Source organism: Garra rufa, chromosome 18 (genome assembly GCF_049309525.1).
Source record: "Garra rufa chromosome 18, GarRuf1.0, whole genome shotgun sequence".
NCBI classification, from domain to species: Eukaryota; Metazoa; Chordata; class Actinopteri; order Cypriniformes; family Cyprinidae; genus Garra; species Garra rufa.
In genome coordinates this window covers 16080544-16103668 of record NC_133378.1, presented here as the reverse complement: position 1 = coordinate 16103668, position 23125 = coordinate 16080544, and the positions used below count along the sequence as shown (strand labels likewise).

Genomic DNA, 23125 nt, shown 5'->3' with positions numbered 1-23125 from the left:
ATTATGGATTATATCGATAACCATAAGGTAGCCATGATAAGCACCAAGGCACCGAAAGTGGCCAGTTAGGCTCTTTAATAGTCCTGGGTAAGTATGTGAAACCTGCGAAAAAGGCATAGCAGTCATTAAAGAAACTGATCATCCAAGCCTGAAAGGGGGAGCCACATCTGTCCATAAAAAACAATTCAAATGCAACCAAAAACCAAAACACCACCCTCAAACTAGTCGTCTGCATCATCCAAGCCTTCAGATGGCGCTTTCGCAAACAGCTCTACTTCTAACAATTATAAAACTGATTCTCCTCAAACGACATTCACACACAAACGGGACACTTCCTGCTCTCAGTATCAAAATGTAAAAATCACACAGCTAAGGTCATTTGAAAGCTACGTAAAAACAATACGTGTAGCAGTCCTTCGCCACCTCCGCCTCTTTATATTGGAGTTTCTCACTGAGCTTCATAGTAGCGTACAGGACTGAGGGGCTATAGGTCAACAAATAACAAAGGACACTTCTCAAAAGCTTCTGTCCACACAGAGTGTTTCATAAGCGCAGAAATCGTGTTAAACAGGTTTAATTGTGTTGAGGGCCTGATAAATGCTTTATCTTCTGAGCAAGATAGACTTAGAGAAACATTTCTGTCGAGCAGATCCTGGACTTCACTAGGAGTGAGTGAAGATGCCTGTGCGTAACATCACGTCCATCACAAAACCTTCAGAAAACCTCTCAGTCTTGCTAAAAGTCGCGAGCAAATGGATATAATGATCGGTTATAAATCTATAGTTCATTTGTAAGATGCAGACAGGAAAAACAAGAGACAAAGAAAACCTGAACCATGCCGTACAACTAAGTTGCTTAGTTTGTTTCTGTGGTTCTTTTCGCAGTTATCAAATCTGTTTCGTTTCTAAAGTTCAGAGTGGAAACAGAGCATCACATTTCGGGCACCTGCTCTCTCTTTCCTCTTACGAGGCTTTCGATTTTCTTGCTCTTGGTGACGTCTTGTCATCTGGTTTCATGACTCCATTGACCGAACCCCCTGTCGATTAGAAATAAAAGATCATTTGGTTAAGTAAACAAATAATAACAAAGAGATTTTAATGCCACTGTCGATGTCTGAAGCTGAAGCATTTCTGATAGCATTTTTACAGCCTAAAAGAGAACTAATATGATATATGCATCAAACATTTATCTGAAATGACTTATCCAGGTATCTTGTACCTTACGATACGATAATATCACAATATGACATTTATTCGAGATTTAAAAAAAGACAAATGTGACCCTGGACCACAAAACCAGTCTTAAGTAGCACAGATATATTTTTAGCAATAGCCAAAAATACATTGTATGGGTCAAAATTATTTTCTTTTATGCCAAAAAATCATTAGGATATTAAGATCATGTTCCATGTAGATATCTTGTAAATTTCCTACTGTAAATATATTAAAACATAATGTTTGATTAGTAATATGCATTGCTAAGAACTTCATTTGGACAACTTTAAAGGTGATTTTCTCAATATTTAGATTTTTTTTGCACCCTCAGATTGTAGATTTTCAAATGGCTCTTTCTCATCCAAATATTGTCCTATCCTAACAAACCATACGTCAATAGAAAGCTTTCAGATGATACATTTAGAAAAATCGATCATTATGACTGGTTTTGTGGTCCTGGGTCACAAATGAAGACTTAAATTAAATTATTCTAGCTAATGCACTTTGAGAGCTCAAATTAAGAGCTTCAACCCATGTTCTTAACAAGAAAACTTACGAAAAAAGTCAGTAAAGTGACTCGTACCTGAACTATAAAAGGGGAACCTTTTTTATTTATAGTCTAAATTATATTCACACTGGTGTTTTAGGAAGCCAAACCTAATAGAATATAATGATAACAACAACATTATATTATTGTTATTCCTATGACAGGAATAGCCATATACTGTAAAACATTTGCACTGTAAAATAAATGAAAAGGAATATTTTGTCATAATTTGTCATTTCTACACTTGGAAGAGATATTTTGAATTTGGACTGCAGTAACGTTACTCATTTAAACCACTAGCTGTCAGCAATTTATACTGCACTTTTAGCTTTTATTTTGATGGAAAACTCAAGCGTCAGTGAAAACAGGCTTACAAAAATGCACCTCACTACAAATCTAGTGAAATGTAATCATCTGCTGCCAAAATAAAGCTTAACTGGTGTCCACTGCGTTCTCAAACGCACTAAACTCACAGCACATGAAATAAACGAGCTCACTGTATTCAATGTGAACTGAGCCGCTCTGAGGGGCAGAAAACACCGGATCACAAGCTGATCGCCTGAACGAAGTGTGCACTTCGATTTGAAATGCACAGTGAAAACTGTCTTGATGACGGGATTAGGCCATATTGGGCTTTTGGTTTTAGCTTGTTTGACAGATACTGCGTCAAAGCTTAATAATAACCCAAAACACAACTTTAAAAGACTTTTTACGGTAGAATAAAAAGTTTAATATATTTTAAAAACACTTTTTTTTTTGCCTTTTCATATTTTCATATGCTTAAGAGGTGTTTAGAGCATGTTACATTTTAAGAGGCGAATCGATATTGTTATCGTGGGCACATCAAAATACTGAGAAAGATTATTTATAACAAATTGTTCAGAATGTTGAATGCATTTTTAAGATAACTTTTCCCTTTAACTGGTCACAATGTGTATTTGCTATGGTGTTCATTATAGCACTAAATACTTAAATATTTAGACTTAATAGGCTATACACATAACTATGTGAAAAAAAAAATTCTAAACATTTATAAATCTTAGGTAATTCCAGTATTTATTAACAAATTGTTAAAATCAAAAGTTGCAACTGTGTTATTTAAATGAACATGAACTAAGAGTTGTATTTTTTAACAAAGATTAATAACTTATGTAGCAAATGTAGCTATTGCTCATTGTGAATTTTAATGCATTAACTTAGAGATCTTACTGTAAAGTGATACCTATTGGTCTTTATAATTCTTTTGCACTTTAATTAATGTAAATGCACTAACTCTATACATTTTTGTCTGTATTGCTTTATTGTATTTAAATGTTATTTTTGTTATAAGAAAATTGTTATTAAAGCTGTTAAACTGTATTATGACACCAAATAAAATTCAATATCATGATAAAACCGTATAACGTGATAAAAGCATAATCAATTAATCGCAACATGAAAATTGCTTCCGGCTTATTCTTATGCATATTGCATATTTTTACTTTTTTTATTTAAAGAGACCAAACCAATGTATGGTTGACATTTGTGCCAATGAGAAAAGCAATAAAAGTTTTTCAGGAAGAGTGTTTTCAGCTTGTTTATTTTATTTCTATATAAAATTATGGCATGCAGTTGCTTCAAACAATGGTATAAAGCTATTTAAAAAAAAGCAATTTGAAAAGTATTGTCTAATTGTGAACAACAACAAAAAAAGATAAAGATAATCAAATAGACATTTCAGAAAAGACTCACCCCGAGAGTCCTTTTTGCTGGGTCTGCTTTTCGGGCTGACGGTTTTCTTCTTGCTGGCCTGGATTTGAGATTGTTCTCTCCACTTCTTCAGCTGGAAATTGATGAATTTCCACATCATCCAGGCCTGGGTCAGGCAGATGGCTGACAGGCATGTCATCCTAAAAGAGAGTCCAATATTCACAAATACTCCAATTCAGCCTCAGAATCTCTCATATTTGAGTCCTACACTCACTGTTAGATCCTTTAAGGTGTCTTGGATGGGAGAGCTGTAGCAGTCACATCAGCTAACCATTGGATATCTCAGGGTTTGGTATTTGGCCTTCTCTTATTCTTGATGTACACAATTACACTGAGACCAGTTATTGAGTTTCATGGCTTTTCCAACCTGCTATGCTGAAGATTCAAAACTCTACCTCAGGGTTCCTTCACATTTTCCATTTCAAAATTACATACTTTTCCAAACTTCTCAGTAGATTTTCAGACCAAAATGGTTCATAATCCTACCTCCATTCACTACTACGCATCTACACTCCCTCCAGAAGTCTGAGATCCTCTAGTGAAAGACGCCTTATTGTACCACCACAGAGAGGCACGAAATCACTTTCCAAAACATTCTCCTTCAATGTCCCTGCCTGGTGGAATGATCTTCCCACCCCCATCCGAAACGCTGACTCCATTACTGTCTTCAAGCGACTGCTGAAAACCCATCTTTTTCGACACTATCTGACTATCTGAAAAAAAAAAAAAAATAAAAAAAAAATTCTCCTCTCTTTCCTGATCTTCCCTTTCTAGCCCGTACTCATCTAACAACGCCTGACATATGGTACTTTTGAGCACTTCCTATGTCGATCTGCCTCCTTAGGATGAATTATTTGTTGTATTCCCAATTGTAAGTCGCTTTGGATAAAAGCGTCTGCTAAATGAATAAATGTAAATGTAAATGTAAATGTAATAATGCATTATTTTCAGCTTTATATTTGGTGTAATACAGTCATTTGTAAATACTTTTATTTTTTCCGTTTTTTCTCATAGATTTCCGGCCAACATACAGAGCCTTTAAAAAAAAAAAAAAAAAAAGGCTTGCATGCACACAAGAAACTTTTTTTGTGCCCTCTAGAAACTATTCACATGCGCATAGGATTTTTTTGCATGATTACACATTACAATTTATAGTTTTATATAACCTATTTCCATTGTGCATCACTGTCATCCTACTATGAATAAAGACAATAGATGCACATACACCGCGTTCCAAATTATTATGCAAATGATATCTTTCTCTGGTTTTCATAATTAGTCAATGCAAATGACAGTCAGTATAATTTTTAAGTCATCAACCATTAGGGTATAATTTGAATTTTATTGAACAAACCTCCTAATGATAACAGTATTTATTTCAAAAATAAAAAACTGAAAATGCACTGTTCCACATTATTATGCACAACAGAGTTAAAACATTGTATAGGTTGTAAAGAACTGAAAATGGCCATTTGCTGAATTTGCAGCATTAGGTGGTCATATTTACTGAAATCAAAAGCTATTTCAATCAAAAACATCCTAACTGGGCAAGTTACATCTTACCATAGGACCCCTTCTTTGATATCGCTATCACAATTCTTGCATCCATTGAATTTGTGAGGTTTTTGGAGAGTTTCTGATTGAATTTGTTTGCAGGATGCCAGAATAGCCTCCCAGAGCTGCTGTTTTGATGTGAACTGCCTCCTACCCTCATAGATCTTTTGCTTGAGGATGCCCCAAAGGTTCTCAATCTGGTTGAGGTCAGGGGAGGATGGTGGCCACACCATGAGTTTCTCATCTTTTATGCAGATAGCAGCCAATGACGCAGAGGTATTATTTGCAGCATGAGATGGTGCCTTGTCATGCATGAAGATGATTTTGCTACGGAAGGCACAGTTCTTCTTTTTGTACCATGAAAGAAAGTGGTCAGTCAAAAACTCTACATACTTTGCCGAGGTCATTTTCATACCTTTAGGGACCCTAAAGGGGCCAACCAGCTCTCTCCCTATGATTCCGGCCAAAAACGCCACCTCCTTGTGGTCGCAGCCTTGTTAGGACATGTTCCATCCACTACTCCATCCATCTGGACCATCCAAAGATGCACAACACTCATCAGTAAACAAGACTGTTTGAAAATGAGTCTTCATGTATGCCTGGGCCCACTGCAACCGTTTCTGCTTGTGAGCATTGGTTAGGAGTGGCCAAATAGTAGGTTTATGCACAACTGCAAGCCTCTGGAGGATCCTACACCTTGATGTTCGCGGGACTCCAGAGGCACCAGCAGCTTCAAAAACCTGTTTGCTACTTTGTAATGGCATTTTAGTAGCTGCTCTCTTAAAGGTTGTATCAGCGATTTCTAGCCTAAAACATAAAGTGTCAATTTCAGCTGACCTTTCTTCACGATCCGCTCGCTGCCTGCCCCATAAATTGTCTGTGAAAAAAACGCGTCTCTCTGGTCAGCCTAGGGTCCGAGATATGCCAAAAAAAAAACAATCGGCGCTATCAACACACCACAGATAACCAAACAGTGTTCCAACCAATCAGCGTCAGGGGTTTGGTGTTGTGGACTTTCCTACTGGTGCTGGGACGTGAGGGAGGCGGAGCGAAAGTCCACAACACCAAACCCCTGACGCTGATTGGTTGGAACACTGTTTGTTTTTGTGTGGAATGGTTGGTAGTGCCGATTGTTTTTTTGGCATATCTCGGACCCTAGGCTGACCAGAGAGACGCGTTTTTTTTCACAGACAATTTATGGGGCAGGCAGCGAGCGGATCGTGATGAAAGGTCAGCTGAATTTGACACTTTATGTTTTAGGCTAGAAATCGCTGATACAACCTTTAATCTGATGAATTTGTCTGGCAGAAACCTTCCTCATTCTGCCTTTACCTGCACGAACCTGTCTGTGCTCTGAATCAGCCTCAAATCTCTTCACAGTACAATGATCACGCTTACGTTTTCGTGAAATATCTAATGTTTTCATACCTTGTCCAAAGCATTGCACTATTTGACGCTTTTCGGCAGCAGAGAGACCTTTTTCTTTCCCATATTGCTTGAAACCTGTGGCCTGCTTAATAATGTGGAACATCCTTCTTAAGTACTTTTCCTTTAATTGGGCTCATTTGGCAAACTATTTATCACAGGTGTCTGAGATGCATTTCAGTGATCCAAAGAGCCATGAGACACAATACCATCCATGAGTTTAATTGAAAAACAAAAAACTGTGTGTTTATGACACTTACATCCAATTTGCATAATAATTTGGAACGCGGTGTACATACTGGCTTTCCTTATGGTAGTACCTTTAATATCAAGGCTTAATGTCCAATTTAGCACATCCACTGCGGCGACAGAAAAAACTTGACATGAAATGAACTAATGGCATAATACGACTGTGAACATTGCCCTATTTGCCAACTTTAAGGGTCTATACTAAAAAAAAAAAAGACTGGTATTGTAAAAAAGAAAAAAAACGTCCAAATTTGGCTTAACTAGGGCAGTATGCCATATTTCAAGTCCTAAGGTCTCTTTAACGCATACTCTATTGCAGCCAAGAAACCACACCTCAAAATTTGGCTGATGGCACAATGCTTAGTGTGCACTGTCCTATATGCTAAGTTTAATGGTTTCTCTTGCTGTATATTTTTTATTTTTGTAATGGTACTTGAGGTTATACAGTGCTAAGAATCAAGAAGAAACCCAAAATGCAAAACATTTGGCGTAATTGCACCTTGCATTCATTCAGTAGTGTTTGACAATCACCACAGAATCACTAAACAGCTGCCATGAAAACACTTCTTGAATGATTTATTTATTCAATTCTTAATTTTATAGTACAACGCAACATACATTCACATCAGTGTTAACTCAGCTGTAGAGTTACTTAGAGGACACTGCACTTATTCAAAAACACAAAACTACATTATTTGCTTTAAAGCCTTGCCGGTTAAACATTTAATTTGCGTACTGTTCTGACACACGATTTTTCCAGTGCTCGTACACCTGAAGCATGCACACTTTAAAGGGCTGTCAAATAGTGCCTAATAAATTACCCAAGTTACGTATTGCGTCTGGTTGTGCTAATGCTGTCAAAACACACAAGGTTTACATATAAACACAGTTGCTTATGTCTAAAGTGAAAGTAAACAATTGAGAGAAAAACGGATGCGTGCCTGTATATTAGATGCGTGCAGCCCTTAAAGCGACAGTACTAAACATGCTGCCACTTGTCATTAAAGGGATAGTTCACCCAAAAATATAATTCTGTCATTATTTACTCACTTACATATATGTATCAATGTTCTCTGCCTGACTTAAGAAATATTTTGAAATCACTTACACTACAATAAGCCATTTTCATCAGAAGTTATTAGCATTTTCCCAAATTTTCTTATAACTTTCTGCCACCAAACTTTTTGAGCACTGTCAGGGCATAGTGCCGAAGACACACACCAATTTTTGTAAAGATACGTCGATGCGTTCGTAAAATATAGCATTTTATGACAAAATTCTAAATGACTGACATGGGAAAATTGATATGGTTCGACTCTGCATGCCCCTCCAAATCTAACGAGACCAGATTTTTGGCCAAACCATTGAGAAGTTATAAGCAAAGATAGCAATTTTTCATATCTCCTGACTGTGCCGAAACACTGGAGGTAATCTCAAGTCATTTTTGAATTTTGGTGTTCATTCGACTCAGCATGACCCAAGGATTCAGAATTTGGATTTTGTGCCTTATGGTTTAAAAGTTATTGCCATAAAGAAAGTGAAACTTTGGACAAGTGGTGGCGGTAGAGAGTTTGAGTTAGAGACTCCAAAATGACTGACATGGGAAAATTGTATATGGTTCGACTCTGCATGCTCCTCCAAATCTAACGAGACCAGATTTTTGGCCAAACCATTGAGAAGTTATAAGCAAAAATAGACATTTTTCATATCTCCTGACCACTAGGTGGCACTGTGCCGAAACACTAGAGGTAGCCTCAGGTCATGCTGGTTATAACACACACCAAGTTTGGTCTCAATACGCCAAACTGTTGCGGAGATATAGCCTCACTTCCAACGGTTTGACTAAACAACTTGAATTCCTTAACTTTTTGCCACCATGGTCTGAAGATGATATCTGAGCCAATTTTGGTGAAAAATCAGACAAACAAAAAACAGACAAACTGGACGAGTTCGAAAAAGTAGGTTTTTCAAACAATTAAAAATGGAAAAAAATCTAAACCTTACGATTTTTGAATTTGTGTTCATTCGACTTAGCATGACCCAAGGATTCAGAAGTGGTGGTGCTAGAGAGTTTGAGTTAGAGACTCCAAATTTGCTATGGTTAATGTTAAGACTGTCCTCTATCAGTGTACCAAATTTCATGACTTTCCCGCAAGCGGTTCTATAGGAAGAAATGGAAGAAGAATGAGAAGAACACCAATGGATACAATAGGTGCCTACGCACCTTAGGTACTTGGTCCCTAATAAACATAGAACTGAATTCTTTCATAGTTTAGCCTTGGTGCCCTAATCAAAGTCAGCCAGAAACCTTGGGGCTGTAGATGGTGACCAGCTTTTATTTTCAAAGAAAACATATCACTGACCACTGGTCATGCAGATTTACTCTACATAACATCAGAAAGATCAGACCCTTCTCTGGACAAGTTGCCTAAACTTTTCTGGCCAACTTTGGACCACCGTCTTCTCATACCGTTACTGTCTGCTAAATGAAGTAAATATCACAGAGCAGGCAAACATTTACAGACACTTACCTGACAGTCAGCACGTTAAAGTTTCCTTCTGCTAAAGAGAATCCCTGATTGTCTGTGCGGGACAGGCCGAAACCAAACGTCAGGACAGAGACAGTGAGCGTCAGGAGGCGGGTGATGACAAACAGCAGAGCCCACAGCGTGAACCTGAGAGACAAACACAGGCCAGGCCTCTTAACAACAGACCGAACAATTCAGCAGTGGAAGCCATCCTATAAAATGATAAGATTATATGACAAGAAGCACAATGTGATTGCTCAAGAGAGGACATGTACAAACCCCTTCTGCTTATTCTCATCACTGAAGTAGAAGAGTCGCGAGGCGTGGAAGAGCAGCTCTATCAGGTAATGTGGCACCAGAAGAACTAGACCCAGACGGTGGAGACTGAGAGGACACACAGATTTAATCTTCAATAATTCAAACATACATGTCCACAAACTGCTTCCTTATGAATTAACCACTAATCCACTGAACTCATCTACCATGCACTGGGTTATAAGTCAGAATATATATATAGTCAGAAATATATTTTCATATTCTGTGCGGTGGTTAGAAACAACAGAAATTAAAATCCACCACAAGGTAATATTTGCACTTTTTTCATGCACCTGTCAAGTTTAAGATTTTAGGCTTTTTGGTGTTTCCTAAAGTGTTTTTTCAGACTAGTGGAAAGAAAACACCCAAAAGACACTGTTAAGTGTTTATTTTATAGCACTTTATCTATTTGTGTCAATAGATTTCAACCACAATACATATTTTTAAAGGCTGTTTTTTCTTCTAGGCTGAGCCATAAATCTCCACTTCAGTAGCACTTACACACACCAAACTTTACATTTTTATTTCTGTCTATATCCTGAAGGTTTTTACAAAGGGATTTGTTCATATATAATATGCTTGATTTTATACAACATTTTATTCTCCCAAGAAATTATAAAAAATACATTGTATTCTGTCTGTTTTGACTCTAATTATGCAAAAAAAAAAAAAAAAAAAAAAATTAAACAAGAATTTTGAAACTGACTTCATCCAGTGGTTTGATTTTTGTACTAAAAATGTATGCAAATTAGTGCATATTTCATTAAATAATCATTCATTTGCATATTTAAACCTAACATTTTAGAAAACTTGTAATACAAAATTTTTTTGCAATTATCAATATAATCAATCATCTGAGTAAGGTGATAACTATTAGTTAATTTTTTTACCCTATTCACCTGCAGTGTCTCACCTTAAAGTGATTTTCTGTGTCTTTTTTGTTACTATTCAAATTAAAAACGAATAGTTATCACCTTACTTACCCAGTTGATTGATTATATTAATAATTGTAAAAAACATTTGTATTACAAGTTTTCTAAAATGTTAGTCTTAAATATGCAAATGAGGGATTATTTAATGAAATACGCGCTAACTTGCATACATTTTTAGTACTAAAAATCTAAACACTCAGTTTCGAAATTCTTGTTTATTTTTTGACATATTACAGTCAAATATTTTTACAAAGGGGATTTTGGGTCTCATTTTTTTCACGCCATAATTAAAAAAAAATTAGAACAGACAGAAAACAATATTTTTTACAATTTTTGGGGGAATAAAATGTTGTATAAAATCAAGCAAATTATATATGAACAGATCCCTCTGTAAAAACCTTCAGGATATAGACAGGAATAAACATGTAAAGTCTGGTGTGTGTGTAAGTGCTGCTGAAGTGGAGATTATGGAGATTTATGTAGGAGAAAAAACTCATTTTGAGAAAACGGCCTTTAAAAATATGGATTGTAATTGAAATCTATTGACACAAATAGATAAAGTGCTATGAAAAGAAACACTTAACAGTGTCTTTTGGATGTTTTCTTACGACTAGTCACTTTAAAAACCCTTTATGAAAAACCAAAAAGCCTAAAATCTCAAACTTGACAGGTGCATGTAAAAACTGCATTAAAAAAAACTTAAATTATGAAATTATTTGGTAACACTTTACAATAAGGTATCATTTGTTAACATTGGATAATGTATTAACTAACATGAATGAACAATAAACAATGCATTTATTACAGTATTTATTAATGTTTGTTCATGTTAGTTCACAGTCCATTGACTAATGTAAACAAACATTGAAATTTTAATCAGTTAATACTGAAATTAATATTAACTGAGATTAATAAATATAGAAATATTGTTGATTCTTAGTTCTCTAATGTAGTAAACCTTACTGTAAAGTGTTACCAATTATTTAAAAAAATAAGTTATGCTTCAAATATAACATTAAAATCGAGCAAGTCAGTGTCTTAACGAGTTGAGTTACTCATTCAACGGATTCGTTCAAATGGCTGATTCATTTGGTCATTTTGTTCAAAACAAAAAGATTCATTCAGTTGCAAAACAGTTCGGCTGTGATTTCACCAGAACATTTTTGTTGACAAAGCAAAATATTGTGTCTAAAATGTATCTCAAAATGTTAACTTTTATGAAATCAATATGGTTCCCATTTTATTTTTAAAGCATTATAACAGTGATAGTGAAGCCCAGCTACTTAGTCTAAATGGCTATGCTGTCACTATACAAAGAATCTAGCATTTGAACATTTTTTTCCTGCATTTCATTTCAAAGGGACTTTTTCTTAAACAAACAACTTTGGGTCTTAAAGTCTATCACTACTCTTATCGTAAAAGCAAACTCAAATAAGAAAACACTCACTTGAGGACATAGGCACCAGTGATGTGAAATATATAAAGGCAAATGTAGTAGAGCTGACGTGGAATATCCTCCTGAAAAACAAAGACAAACACAATTTCAATTCAATAATGTAAAACAACCACGCAGTATTGGAAACAGTTCCTGTCAGATTCAATACATATGTACATATGGCACAAACTAAAGCTTACCTTTCGTACTTTCTGAAAATACAGTTCAGGAAGAGCATGGAACCAGTAGGCAATCTGACAGATATAGAAAAACTTCACCTGGAATCTAAAAGACAGAAAGAGGGTTGTAGACAGGCCTCAGCGGTGCACACAATCTGTCAAATACTACCAATACTAAAACAAAGACAAACAGGTTACAATTTGAGTTTGGATTTGGAGTGTTGTTCAGTGTTTTGAATGATTATACACTGTATTTATGATTATTAATGCTATGAGTTTCTTTTTATTATTATGAAGTTATGCTTTAAATATGACATTAAAACACTAAAACAAAGACAAACAGGTTACAATTTACAATTTAAGCATTTACATTGTCTTTACAATTGCATTATTAATGCTTTGAGTTTTTTTATTGTGAATATTATTATGACATAAAATATGACATTAAAACAGAGCAAGTCACTGTCTTAATGAGTCGAGTTATTCATTCAAATGATTTGTTCAAATGCCTGATTCATTCAATTTTTTCACTGTCAATAACTTATTTTTTTTTAAAAATAAGTTTTGCTTTAAATGACATTAAAACACTAAAACAAAGACAAACTGGTTACATTTTAAATAATCTGAATTTGGATTTGGAGTGTTTTTCAGTGTTTTGAAAGCATTTACACTGTTTTTACAATTGCATTATTAATGCTATGAGTTTTTTATTATGAATATTATTATAAAGTTATGCTTTAAATATGACATTAAAACCGAGCAAGTCGCTGTCTTAATGAGTCGAGTTATTTCTTCAAATGATTTGTTCAAATGGCTGATTCATTACATTTTTTTCAATATGACATTAATATACTACAAAGACAAACAAGTTACAGTTTTAATAATTTGAGTTTGGATTTGGAGTGTTGTTCAGTGTTTTGAATGCATTTACACTTATTTACAATTGCATTATAAATGCTATGAGTTTTTTTTATTATTATGAAGCTATGCTTTAAATATGACATTCAAACAGAGCGAGTCACTGTCTTAATGAGTCGAGTTATTCATTCAAATGATTTGTTCAAATGGCTGATTCCTTCAATTTTATGTTAATAAATTATTTTAAAAATTAAGTTATGCTTTAAATTTGACATTAAAACACTAAAACAAAGACAAACAGGTCACAATGCAAATAATCTGAGTTTGGATTTGGAGTGTTGTTTAGTTTTTTGAATGCATTTACACTGCATTTACAACTGCATTATTAAAGCTATAAGTTTTTTTTTTTTTTTTTATGAAGCTATGATTTAAATATGACATTAAAACCAAGCAAGTCACTGTCTTAATGAGTCGAGTTATTCATTCAAATGATTTCATCCAATGGCTGATTGTTAATAATGTTAATAAATTATTTTTTAAAAAAGTTTTGCTTTAAATATGACATTAAAATACTACAAAGACAAACAAGTTACAGTTTGCATAATCTGACTTTGCATTTGGAGTGTTGTTCAGTGTTTTGAATGCATGTGTTTTTAAAGCTATGCTTTAAATATGCCATTAAAACCAAGCAAGTCACTGTCTTAATGAGTCGAGTTATTCATTCAAATGATTTGTTCAAACGGCTGATTAATTCTGTCATTGAATCATTCATGAAACTGATTTGTTCAAAACACAGATTCATTCAGTTGCTTAGAGTATCAAATACTTACAAAGATAAACAGGTTATCATTTGAGTAATTTGACTTGTTCAGTGTTCATTAAGATCCTGCAATAATTAAAACTGGACAATTATGTGTGCAATATATTAAACATTTACTTAAGGGGACTTATACAGTTTTTTCATGCACCTGTCAAGTTTGAGATTTTGGGCTTTTTGGTTTTTCATAAAGTGTTTTTCAGACTAGTGGAAAGAAAACATCATTAAATGTTTCTTTTATAGCACTTTATCTATTTGTGTCAAGAGATTTCAATTACAATACACATGTTTTCTCAAAATGAGTTTTTTCTCCTACACTGAGCCATAAATCTCCACTTCAGTAGTACTTACACACACCAAACTTGACATTTTTATTCCTGTCTATATCCTGAAGGTTTTTAGAGAGGGTTCTGTTCATATATAATTTGCTTGATTTTATACACATTTTATTCCCGCAAAATTGAAAAAAAAAAAAAAAAAAAAAAACAGGTTTCTGTCTGTTCTAAGTTTTTTCTGATTATAGTGTGACAAAATGAGAAAAGAAATTCAACAAGAATTTTACAACTGACTTCATCCAGTATTCAGTTTTTTTGTACTTAAAATGTATACAAATTAGCGCATATTTCATTAAATAATGCCTCATTTGCATATTTAAACCTAACATTTTAGAAAACTTGTAAAACAAAAAATGTAATCAATCAACTTGGCAGTAAGGTGACAGCTATTAGTTACATTTTTTACCCCATTCATTCACCTGCAGTGTTTTGCACTACAGACCTGCCAGATGTCTCTTGGTGAGTAAAGAATTAAAAGATTTACTAAAGTTCAGAAATGTATTTTTGAATACTTAAAATAAACGTATTTTACTGTAATAATTTAATGTGGTGTTGTCTAACACTTTGACTTAACATTGTTGAACCACTTCACTATTACTGTTGTGCCTACTTGCGTTTAATAATCTGAATAAGCACTTAACCAAAATGTGCTTTATTTAAATGAGATGTGCTATTACTTTACTTGGAGACTGGACACATTTAAAAAAAAAAAAAAAAGGTTGTTCACACTCACGCCATGTGGATATGAGGATAACCTTCCCAAAGAAAAGTTGGATTTGTCACAAATTCCTCCTGTTGATTAAAGAAACAGTCAGTCAGTCTGTGTACAAAGGAGAGTGGGACAAATCTGAGACATCATGAACAGATCTCTTACATTAGTGAGGATGCTGCAGCCCCAAATGAAGGAGAACAAGTAGAAGGTGGCCAGCTGTCCCGACTCATTGAACTTGCTGTGCTTTGTTTTGGACAAATGAAGCCGACGATTGATTTTCTATACAAACAGAATCAGGTTACTGCCTTGAGAGAGATTGTACATGAAGAGCAATTTAAAGAAATTAGTTTCAAGTATCTTTATTTATAAAACTGCCTGACACTGGCTTCAATAGTAAGGCCTGATATGACAAGTAATAAATGCATATTTCAGCACAAAATATATTATGGTTTTACCACATATATAGACATGTACAGCCAGTGCTGTAGCAAGTCAGCCCCGGTCCCATATGCAAAATTCGTAAGGGCCCCCCAATCATTATGAGCTCCAACTCGGTTAACCTGTTGATTTTTCTTAAGTGCATTATGTGAGTATTCACAAGCTGTTTTATTTACAGTATAAATGCTTGGAAATAATATCCAACGTTTTCGAGTCCATTCATTATTTGCAGCACGCAAATCTCAGCCTATAAATTCTATCAATTTTATGATAAAATACAAACAACTAACAATTAATATGTTTTACGCTCTTTAATTTGTAGTGAGAAAACTATATTCGCCTCAGATCAAGTGGCATGTGAATCACTGATCTTTTCCTTTTTAATATTTACAGCACAAGAACACAAGAAAACATATTTGAATGCATGTTAAAAAGTATGAATAAATGTCAAAACATCTTGTGAATAAGTCTAACAGTTACTAAACATTTTGCCTACCTCAGAAAAGCCAACAAGCCTATAACTTTGCCAACATTGTTTTATTTTTCTTATAAATCCGCCAGTTAACCGAGTTCAGGCCTACGATTTTATTACTGTTTTCGATGTTAAATGTAAAGACAGGTTGGATGCCTTTTTTTTGGCCGTAGTAGGTGAACTTTTACACAATATAACATGATTTTATTACATTTTATTACATTAATTATTTCATTTTAAAGTAGAATTCTATAGATATATTTATCATGTCTGTGAGGCAAATATTTGCTAAGTTTTGGATTATTTTTGTGAAGTGCTCCTCCTCAAGATAGAGATGGCAGAAAGTGAATGTTTTCTTTTGCTATTTTACAAAAGCACAATGTTTTGTTGATATGGTGAGTGCACACAAATAAAAGCAGGACCTTTTGCAGTTCCAAATGATGTATTGTTCTTACCTTTATGAGCAAAATGATGGCGTATTTTAGGTTTCCACTGTTATTAAGAAAAAAAATGCAAGTGATCGCGCTTTAGCTTCCACTCTCCTCACAAATGATTAGATATGCATCTAACGGTGCACATTTATCTAGGTTAAATGCTTAAATTAATATTGTTATTATTTTAGGCAAGTGGTGTTGATTTGAGAAGGATAAATTGATCAAACACGCTAAACTCATTGCCACTGGCCGCTTGGTCGTTACTTTAAAAAACAAAAGCTTGAATTTAACAATCATAAAATGTTCCAAACATATTTCTAATTTTAACTTATTAAAGAAACAAAATGAAACTAGCTACCCTGGAAATCCAGAGGTCTCGCGAGAACACAATTTGAATCGTCTCTGCAAGACACTCTGGCATCGAGCAATGATGCACTTACTGCAAGACGTAAGCAGTTCTGGGAACCAATCAAATCGGTGTATCTGATGTAGCTAAGCAGATGACGACAGCGCTGCGACGTCCAGAATCATTTAGTAAACATTGAAAGATGGCTACAGATGAACACCAGTTGTTTGAAACGGCTTTGGCCGCTACAATGAACGAGTTAGACTTGGCTTTTCATATAAAAGAGGAACAGAAAACCGCGCTTGAATCATTCCTTTGCAAGAAGGACGTTTTTGATGTTTTGCCGACTGGATACGGCAAGAGTTTAATCTATCAGTTAGCTCCGCTGGTAGTTAAGCGTATGGGGCGACCACGAAGAGGAACAGATCCGAAGCGGGCAATGCCAGATAGCATTCGGCAGTCTCGAGTCCTGGCTGTTATAAAAGAAGTGGCGATAAATGTTATCGAACAAGGTCTACCGGGACAACCTGATCGGGATTGTGGTGGATGAGGTCCATCTCATTTACAAATGGTAAGAGGCACTTGGTAAACTTACTGTAACGAAAAACTGAACTATTCAATAGTAATACTGTAGCCTAATTTGAACAGGACGATATGTCTCGCTACTGAATGAAAAGCTAGCGTCCATCCACATATTAGTTGATAGTTAAGGAATAGTTTGATCGGACCTAATTGTTTTATGGGGATTGATTAGGCTGTCGTAATTAATAGTTATTAATCTTGTCACACTGTTTATGTCATAACATTGAAATCCATTCTTATATGTTCACCGTCGCTCTGGATACGTCACACCGTGTATTGTTGTGATTGGTCGTGGCATTATCCAATTGCGTGCAGTGAGAGTTTCAAATGCACGCTTGGTGCTGCCCCTCGAGTTAGGCCCTTTTCATTGCTCGATGCCAGACCCTTAATCTTAATAGATTAGGGTCTGGATTTTTCCAGGCTAAAATCTAGCCACTTTACCATTAAAATCCAAAACTGAACTATTTTAATGACTGCAACATAGGCTCTGTTTTGATAAGTTGTCAGACAAGGGCAGGACTCGGGCAGGACTCGGGCTCTATTCAACCCCTTGTTTCAATTAAAAGATCCCCCTTGGCTCAGCGGGACCCCAATCTGTCCAGGCCCATATGGACCTGCACACCTAGACGCTACGCCCCTGTGTACAGCATTTTTTTGCATTTATACATTTAAACAGCCAAGTAAAGATGAGTGAGAAACTGACATGAATTTCTTAGATTTGGTATGCATGTCCATTTTCATCAATAAGAGTATGATCTCAAGCTGGATTGGACCTGAAGAGCCACAATGTCCAGAATGATTTCACAACATCCCAAAGAGCAGAAGGAAATGTGGGCTTTTGTACAAAGGAGTTCACATGCTTAGTGTCACAAGTTAACATTTGATCAGTGATCAAGAAAACGTCCATAATCTTAAATGCTTTTTCATTTCAAAAGCTGCAAAAATAATAAAATATGATATTACTTACATCGAGGATGTACTCTTGAATCAGGGCATGAAGAATTATGGCAATGAGCAGGTAAAAGAAGACAGTTGCAATGTCCTTGGGGCCGTATTTGTAGTAGTTGACAGGCTCAGGTTTGTCCTCTGCATCTGAACAAAACCAAGAAGCCACAAATGAAAGCCTGCTCATTTAAACTCCACATCTCTGCACATTATGCACTCATCAGGGGTCCGAACAGAGCGGCTCATTTAGAGATGCTTTCTGCTAATTGTCTCAACTAGAGACTTTGCGAGACCTGTGATATTCTGGCATTTCATCTCATCACGCACAATGACATTTCCAAGCCACCTGAGTGAACGGCAAAATGTCATGAGCGGCATAAAAACACATTCAGTTGAGTAGAATAACAATTCAAATCAATAGAGTGCATGCAGGATTATTAGGCTGGTCATATTTATTCCAAGCACATTTTACCAACTCTAAACCACATTAATCTTAATAACTACTACTGATTTTGTATTTAATCATTTATACGTGATATTTAATTGTTCATGAAGGCTGGAAGCGAAAAACTTCTTACATTCGGGTGTGCATAATTATTAGGCATGTTTTCTTTTACAGATAAAAAGAGCCAAAAAGAGATTTAACTCACACTGAAAGTCAAAAATCATTGAGTGCCCATGAGAAGAATGCAATACTAGAATTTGCAAAGTTAAGGCATGACCATTGGACAGAGAAATGCTCATTGGGTCAGCATGGTCAGAAAAAAACAGGTGGAGAAGAGAAGATGTTAACTACAAAATAATTAAGAATTAAGGTGAAGAATTAGGTGTGAAACCATCAGGGACCATTTAGTTTCCAGCGCCAACATTTTTCTAGAACTGAAACATACCTGTCTCCAGAAGTGCATTGTCAGGTTCTCAAAGAGTTTGCTTGGGTAAAAAGAATCCTAAAAAATGACCCTCACTTAATAAGAATAACACGTTGAAGAGTTGTGAAATACATGAGGCCTGTTTTTTAACAAGCTTTATAGACAGATAAGTTGAGAGCAGCTGCGTTTCCATTACAGATTTGTGCAAACCTTTGGCGCTATTTTATAAATGTCGATTAAAAAGTGTTGCGAAATGACTGCGTTTCCATTACTGAATTTTTTCCTCTGGCGATAAGTCGCGGCATTTGGATTTTGGCTATACTTAATCGAATGTGACCAGTTAATGCAAAAAAAAATAAAAATATTCCATTGCTGTTTTGCAAAACATTCCTTTTTCGAATTGCCTGAAAAATCACCTCATGCGAGCCTAAAAACATTTTTGTGAAATATGGGAGTTTTTGCACAATTGACGTGTTTCCATTAGTCGTATTTTCAATTAGCAATTTCAATTTGTGCCATTTAAAGGGAAATGGAAACGCAGCTAGTGACTCTTAAATGACTAGCTTCACATCCTCTTATACCACTCTTTCAAGATTTTATCTTCTAGAATCTGGCAGTAAGTTTTGGGAGTTCATTTTAGTCCATCTCTGCAAGACATAGACTAAAACTGAAGTCACAAAACGTACTGCCAGACTGCCGAAATTCTTGAAAGAGTGCTACAAGAGGATGTCATGCTGGTCCTTCAAGAGTCACTCTCAACTCTGTCTATAAAGCCTATACTAAACCATGTACTTCACAAACTTCAGCGTGTTATTCTTATTAAGCAAGGGTCATTTTTACCCAAGCAAACTCTGAGAACCTGATACATTGCACGTCTGGAGACTCCAGGTAGGTTGCAGTTCTTGAAAATGTTGGCGCTGGAGACTAAATGGTTCCTGATGGTTTCACACCTAATTCTTCACCTTAATTCTTACTTTTTTGTGCAGTTAACATCTTTTCTTCTCCACCTGTTTTTTCCGAACATGCTGACCCAGTGAGCATTTCTCTGTCCAATGGTCATGCCTTAACTAGCAAATTCTAGTAGTGCATCCTTCTCATGGGCATTTAATAATTTTTGACTTTTCAGTCCGAGGTTAAATCTCTTTTTGGCTCATTTTATCTGTAAAAGAAAACATGCCTAATAATTCTGCACACCTGAATATAAAGAGTTTTTCACTTCCAGCCTTCATTAACAATTATATATCACTTCTAAATAATTAAATACAAAATTAATAGTAGTTATTAGGATTGATGTGGTTTGGAATTGGTCAAATGTGCTTGGAAAAAAAAATATGATCAGAATATCATCATGCCTGATAATTATGCACGCACTAGAGATATGCCTCATTAAAGAAATTCAATTTATTTTACAAAAACAAGCCACTTCAATTATCAGTTGGCTGAAATATATCTGAAGCTTTCCAAAAAAAAAAAAAAGGTACAGCAGGTTTTGGCCAATTGCGGCTCTATGACCAAAGAAAAAAGTATATTATTTTCAACAATTATAACAATTCTATTAGTCAATAAAACAAAAAAGCTAGCATTGAGTAGTTTCAAATGTGAATGCAAAATATGGACTTTGTAATGCACATTATATGAGTGAATTTATTCTTTCACTTATATCACTAAAATCTAAACTACTGTTTTCACAGAATCCTTCAGTTAAACCGTTTGCCATTTATTTTCAGAGGACAATTGTTCAGCCAAATCAGTTTAATGGAAAAACAACTAAACCCACGGAGTCTATTATTTAAAATTAGTAATTGTCACCAAAATTGGCATTTATTTTAGCTTGGGCCCTGATGACTGCACCTCGCAGTTGTATTTCATTTATGCATCAGTATTGAAAAATCTAGACCATACCCGTATCCAGGCTTTGAGTGACATTATACTGGACTGTGATGAACATGATTGCAAATTTCGCTGTCACCTGCAATAAAAAAACAATATTCATATGAATACACAAACATATTGTAAAGGAGATGCAAAAACCACAAGATTAGCAGTCACACATTAAATACTTCCTGGCAGTCTGGCACAAACGGCAGCAATATTAGAACAGAATCAGTGATTATAATATTAAACTTCAAATCTAAATGCCTTTAGATTTTATAATACAGCTTTTCCAAGCCAGTTTAAATATAAAAATAGTCAAGACTATTTAAGAGGTCATAGTTCTGTCTGTTTGAGAGTCAGACGGTGTGACTTTGAGGAAGCAAAGTCTGAGCATGTGATCAAGCAGTTTTATACTATCATTATTTGACGATTTAATTCAGCATGAAATCATTTCTAATTTCAACATTATTTCTTCTTTAGACATTGTCATTTAAATAAAACAACTATCAGCTGTATACAAAGTGACCATTATTTGGATTTCCACCACTGAAAATGTGTAACATTCAACAATCCACACATTAAGCCTCATTGAGATCCTCATATCTCAGGAACTGAATGATGTTGGGCCTTGAAAATTAATATTCCAATAGAAAAGTGTATCAACAACTAGAATCTAAAATCATATTGCAATATCTTTAATACTTCTTGAGTTATTGGCATGCAAACTTTGGGAAAAGAATATTTATGGTGTTCACACTGGTATGTTCAATGCAGTTGTCTTGACAGAAAGAAACAAGATACATTTCTAGTTTTAACATATTTTGTTCTTCAGACATTCCTCTTTAAAATAAAATTTTAAAAAAGTATTGTATTTTTTCAAACTGACCCACATTTGGTTTTCGACCATTGAAAATGTCATTTTAATGATTTACTCTTGGAGCCATATTGAAGTTACAATATCTCTGGAACCGAATCTCATAAGGCATTAAAAATAAAGATGCCAAAAGGAAAGTTTATTAAGACCCAATATGTAAAAGGGCATTCAAATATCTATAATACTTCTTGAGTTACAGACATGCAAACTGGAGAAAAACTTAAAAAGTGCTGTTTCCCCATTTTTGAATGGTCACCATTGGCACATAATGCAACAAAGATTGCTAAAGTCAGCATATTTTACTAATAGAGCAACCAATATCTGTGTAAAAATAAGATAATGATGTGCAACCTTTCTGAAGCTATTTTTACACCCCTGTAACTTGACTCTGAATTTGGCTGATTTGACATGGATTGGCCCAACTAGGTTTATACATTCCTTGAAGAAATTTTCAGTGGTGCTTATCAATAATAACAGTATTGCTAATAAGAGTGATGCTTGTCTCAATAAAAACCAACAAGCTACTTAAGTTTTAACATTATTTGTTCTTCAGACATTATTAAAATAACACTCATATTGTTCCAGAAATTAAATGAAGGGATTTTATAAAGAGTATATTAAGAATATACTCTTAAATACTGGAATAGTCATGTTTTATTATGCTACATGGGTGTCTATGTAGCAAAATACAACACTGATGCATAATATTTTTAATGTTAATGTTATTATAAGAGTGTAAGACTCAAAAATAACCTAAAATATGACCACAATGTTATTATTTGAGCATAAAAGTAAACAATAAGCTAAACTGTGTACAATTTTCAATAACCTCAAACATGATCGTGTCATATGATATGACAACTTCTTAATAATAAATAACTATAAACTCAAACATAAAGATATGGTTGATTTTAATGGCAAACAATAAACAGTGTCGAACATTACAGTCATATTAATATAGACTCAATAAAAGCCTTAAGCATAGTCATGTTATCATGAGTTTAACAGCAGTAAGAACAAACATGATGGTCATATCATGCAGATTTGATAATGAGCAAACATGTTATGAGTTTAAGAGTAAACCGTAAGCTCAAGAGTGATGATCATGTTATGATATAGGAAATAATAACCTCAAACATGAGTCCCAGCAGAATGATCATGGCCACACACGACACCATATCCGCGTGATTCTGGATGACAAACTCGTGGCTCAGCACAGGCGGACTCTTGTTCTTCTTTCGGAACCCCATCGCTCTTTTATCACAGGGAACAAACACTCCTGAAGGGTGCAGAGACGCGCAGGTAAGGCCGATCTCGAGGAAATTCACACTAGTCAGTCATCAAACCCTACTACATTCACACCCGCTTTCGATGTGTGCCGGAAGCTGTGAAGCGTCCCACGAAGACCGCAGCGGTTAGAGTGAAAGTATAAAGCAAATCG

General features: G+C 35.0%; 1 protein-coding gene across 1 annotated transcript; it reads right to left on the bottom strand.

Annotated features, from left to right (window-relative positions):
• Positions 1 to 624: 624 nt before the first annotated feature.
• On the bottom strand, positions 625 to 23021 carry LOC141291345 (translocating chain-associated membrane protein 1-like 1). The gene is made up of 11 exons (XM_073823517.1): positions 22815 to 23021; positions 20838 to 20904; positions 18089 to 18213; positions 15012 to 15128; positions 14871 to 14929; positions 12149 to 12233; positions 11961 to 12031; positions 9546 to 9650; positions 9270 to 9413; positions 3493 to 3650; positions 625 to 1036 (listed from the first exon to the last, which is right to left on the bottom strand). The coding sequence occupies exons 1-11, from the start codon at positions 22932 to 22934 to the stop codon at positions 963 to 965; spliced, it is 1125 nt and encodes a 374-aa protein (XP_073679618.1). The 5' UTR covers positions 22935 to 23021; the 3' UTR covers positions 625 to 962.
• Positions 23022 to 23125: the final 104 nt, after the last annotated feature.

What these genes read in the sequence shown, in the direction of transcription:
- LOC141291345 (XM_073823517.1), bottom strand. Translation starts at nt 22,934, where the DNA reads ATGGGGTTCCGAAAGAAGAACAAGAGTCCGCCTGTGCTGAGCCACGAG. An exon ending in TATCCTCATATCCACATGGC is followed by an intron (nt 12,234 to 14,870) that starts GTGAGTGTGAAC and finishes TCTGTCTTTTAG; the next exon opens with ATTCCAGGTGAAGTTTTTCT. An exon ending in ATTTTCAGAAAGTACGAAAG is followed by an intron (nt 12,032 to 12,148) that starts GTAAGCTTTAGT and finishes TTTGTTTTTCAG; the next exon opens with GAGGATATTCCACGTCAGCT.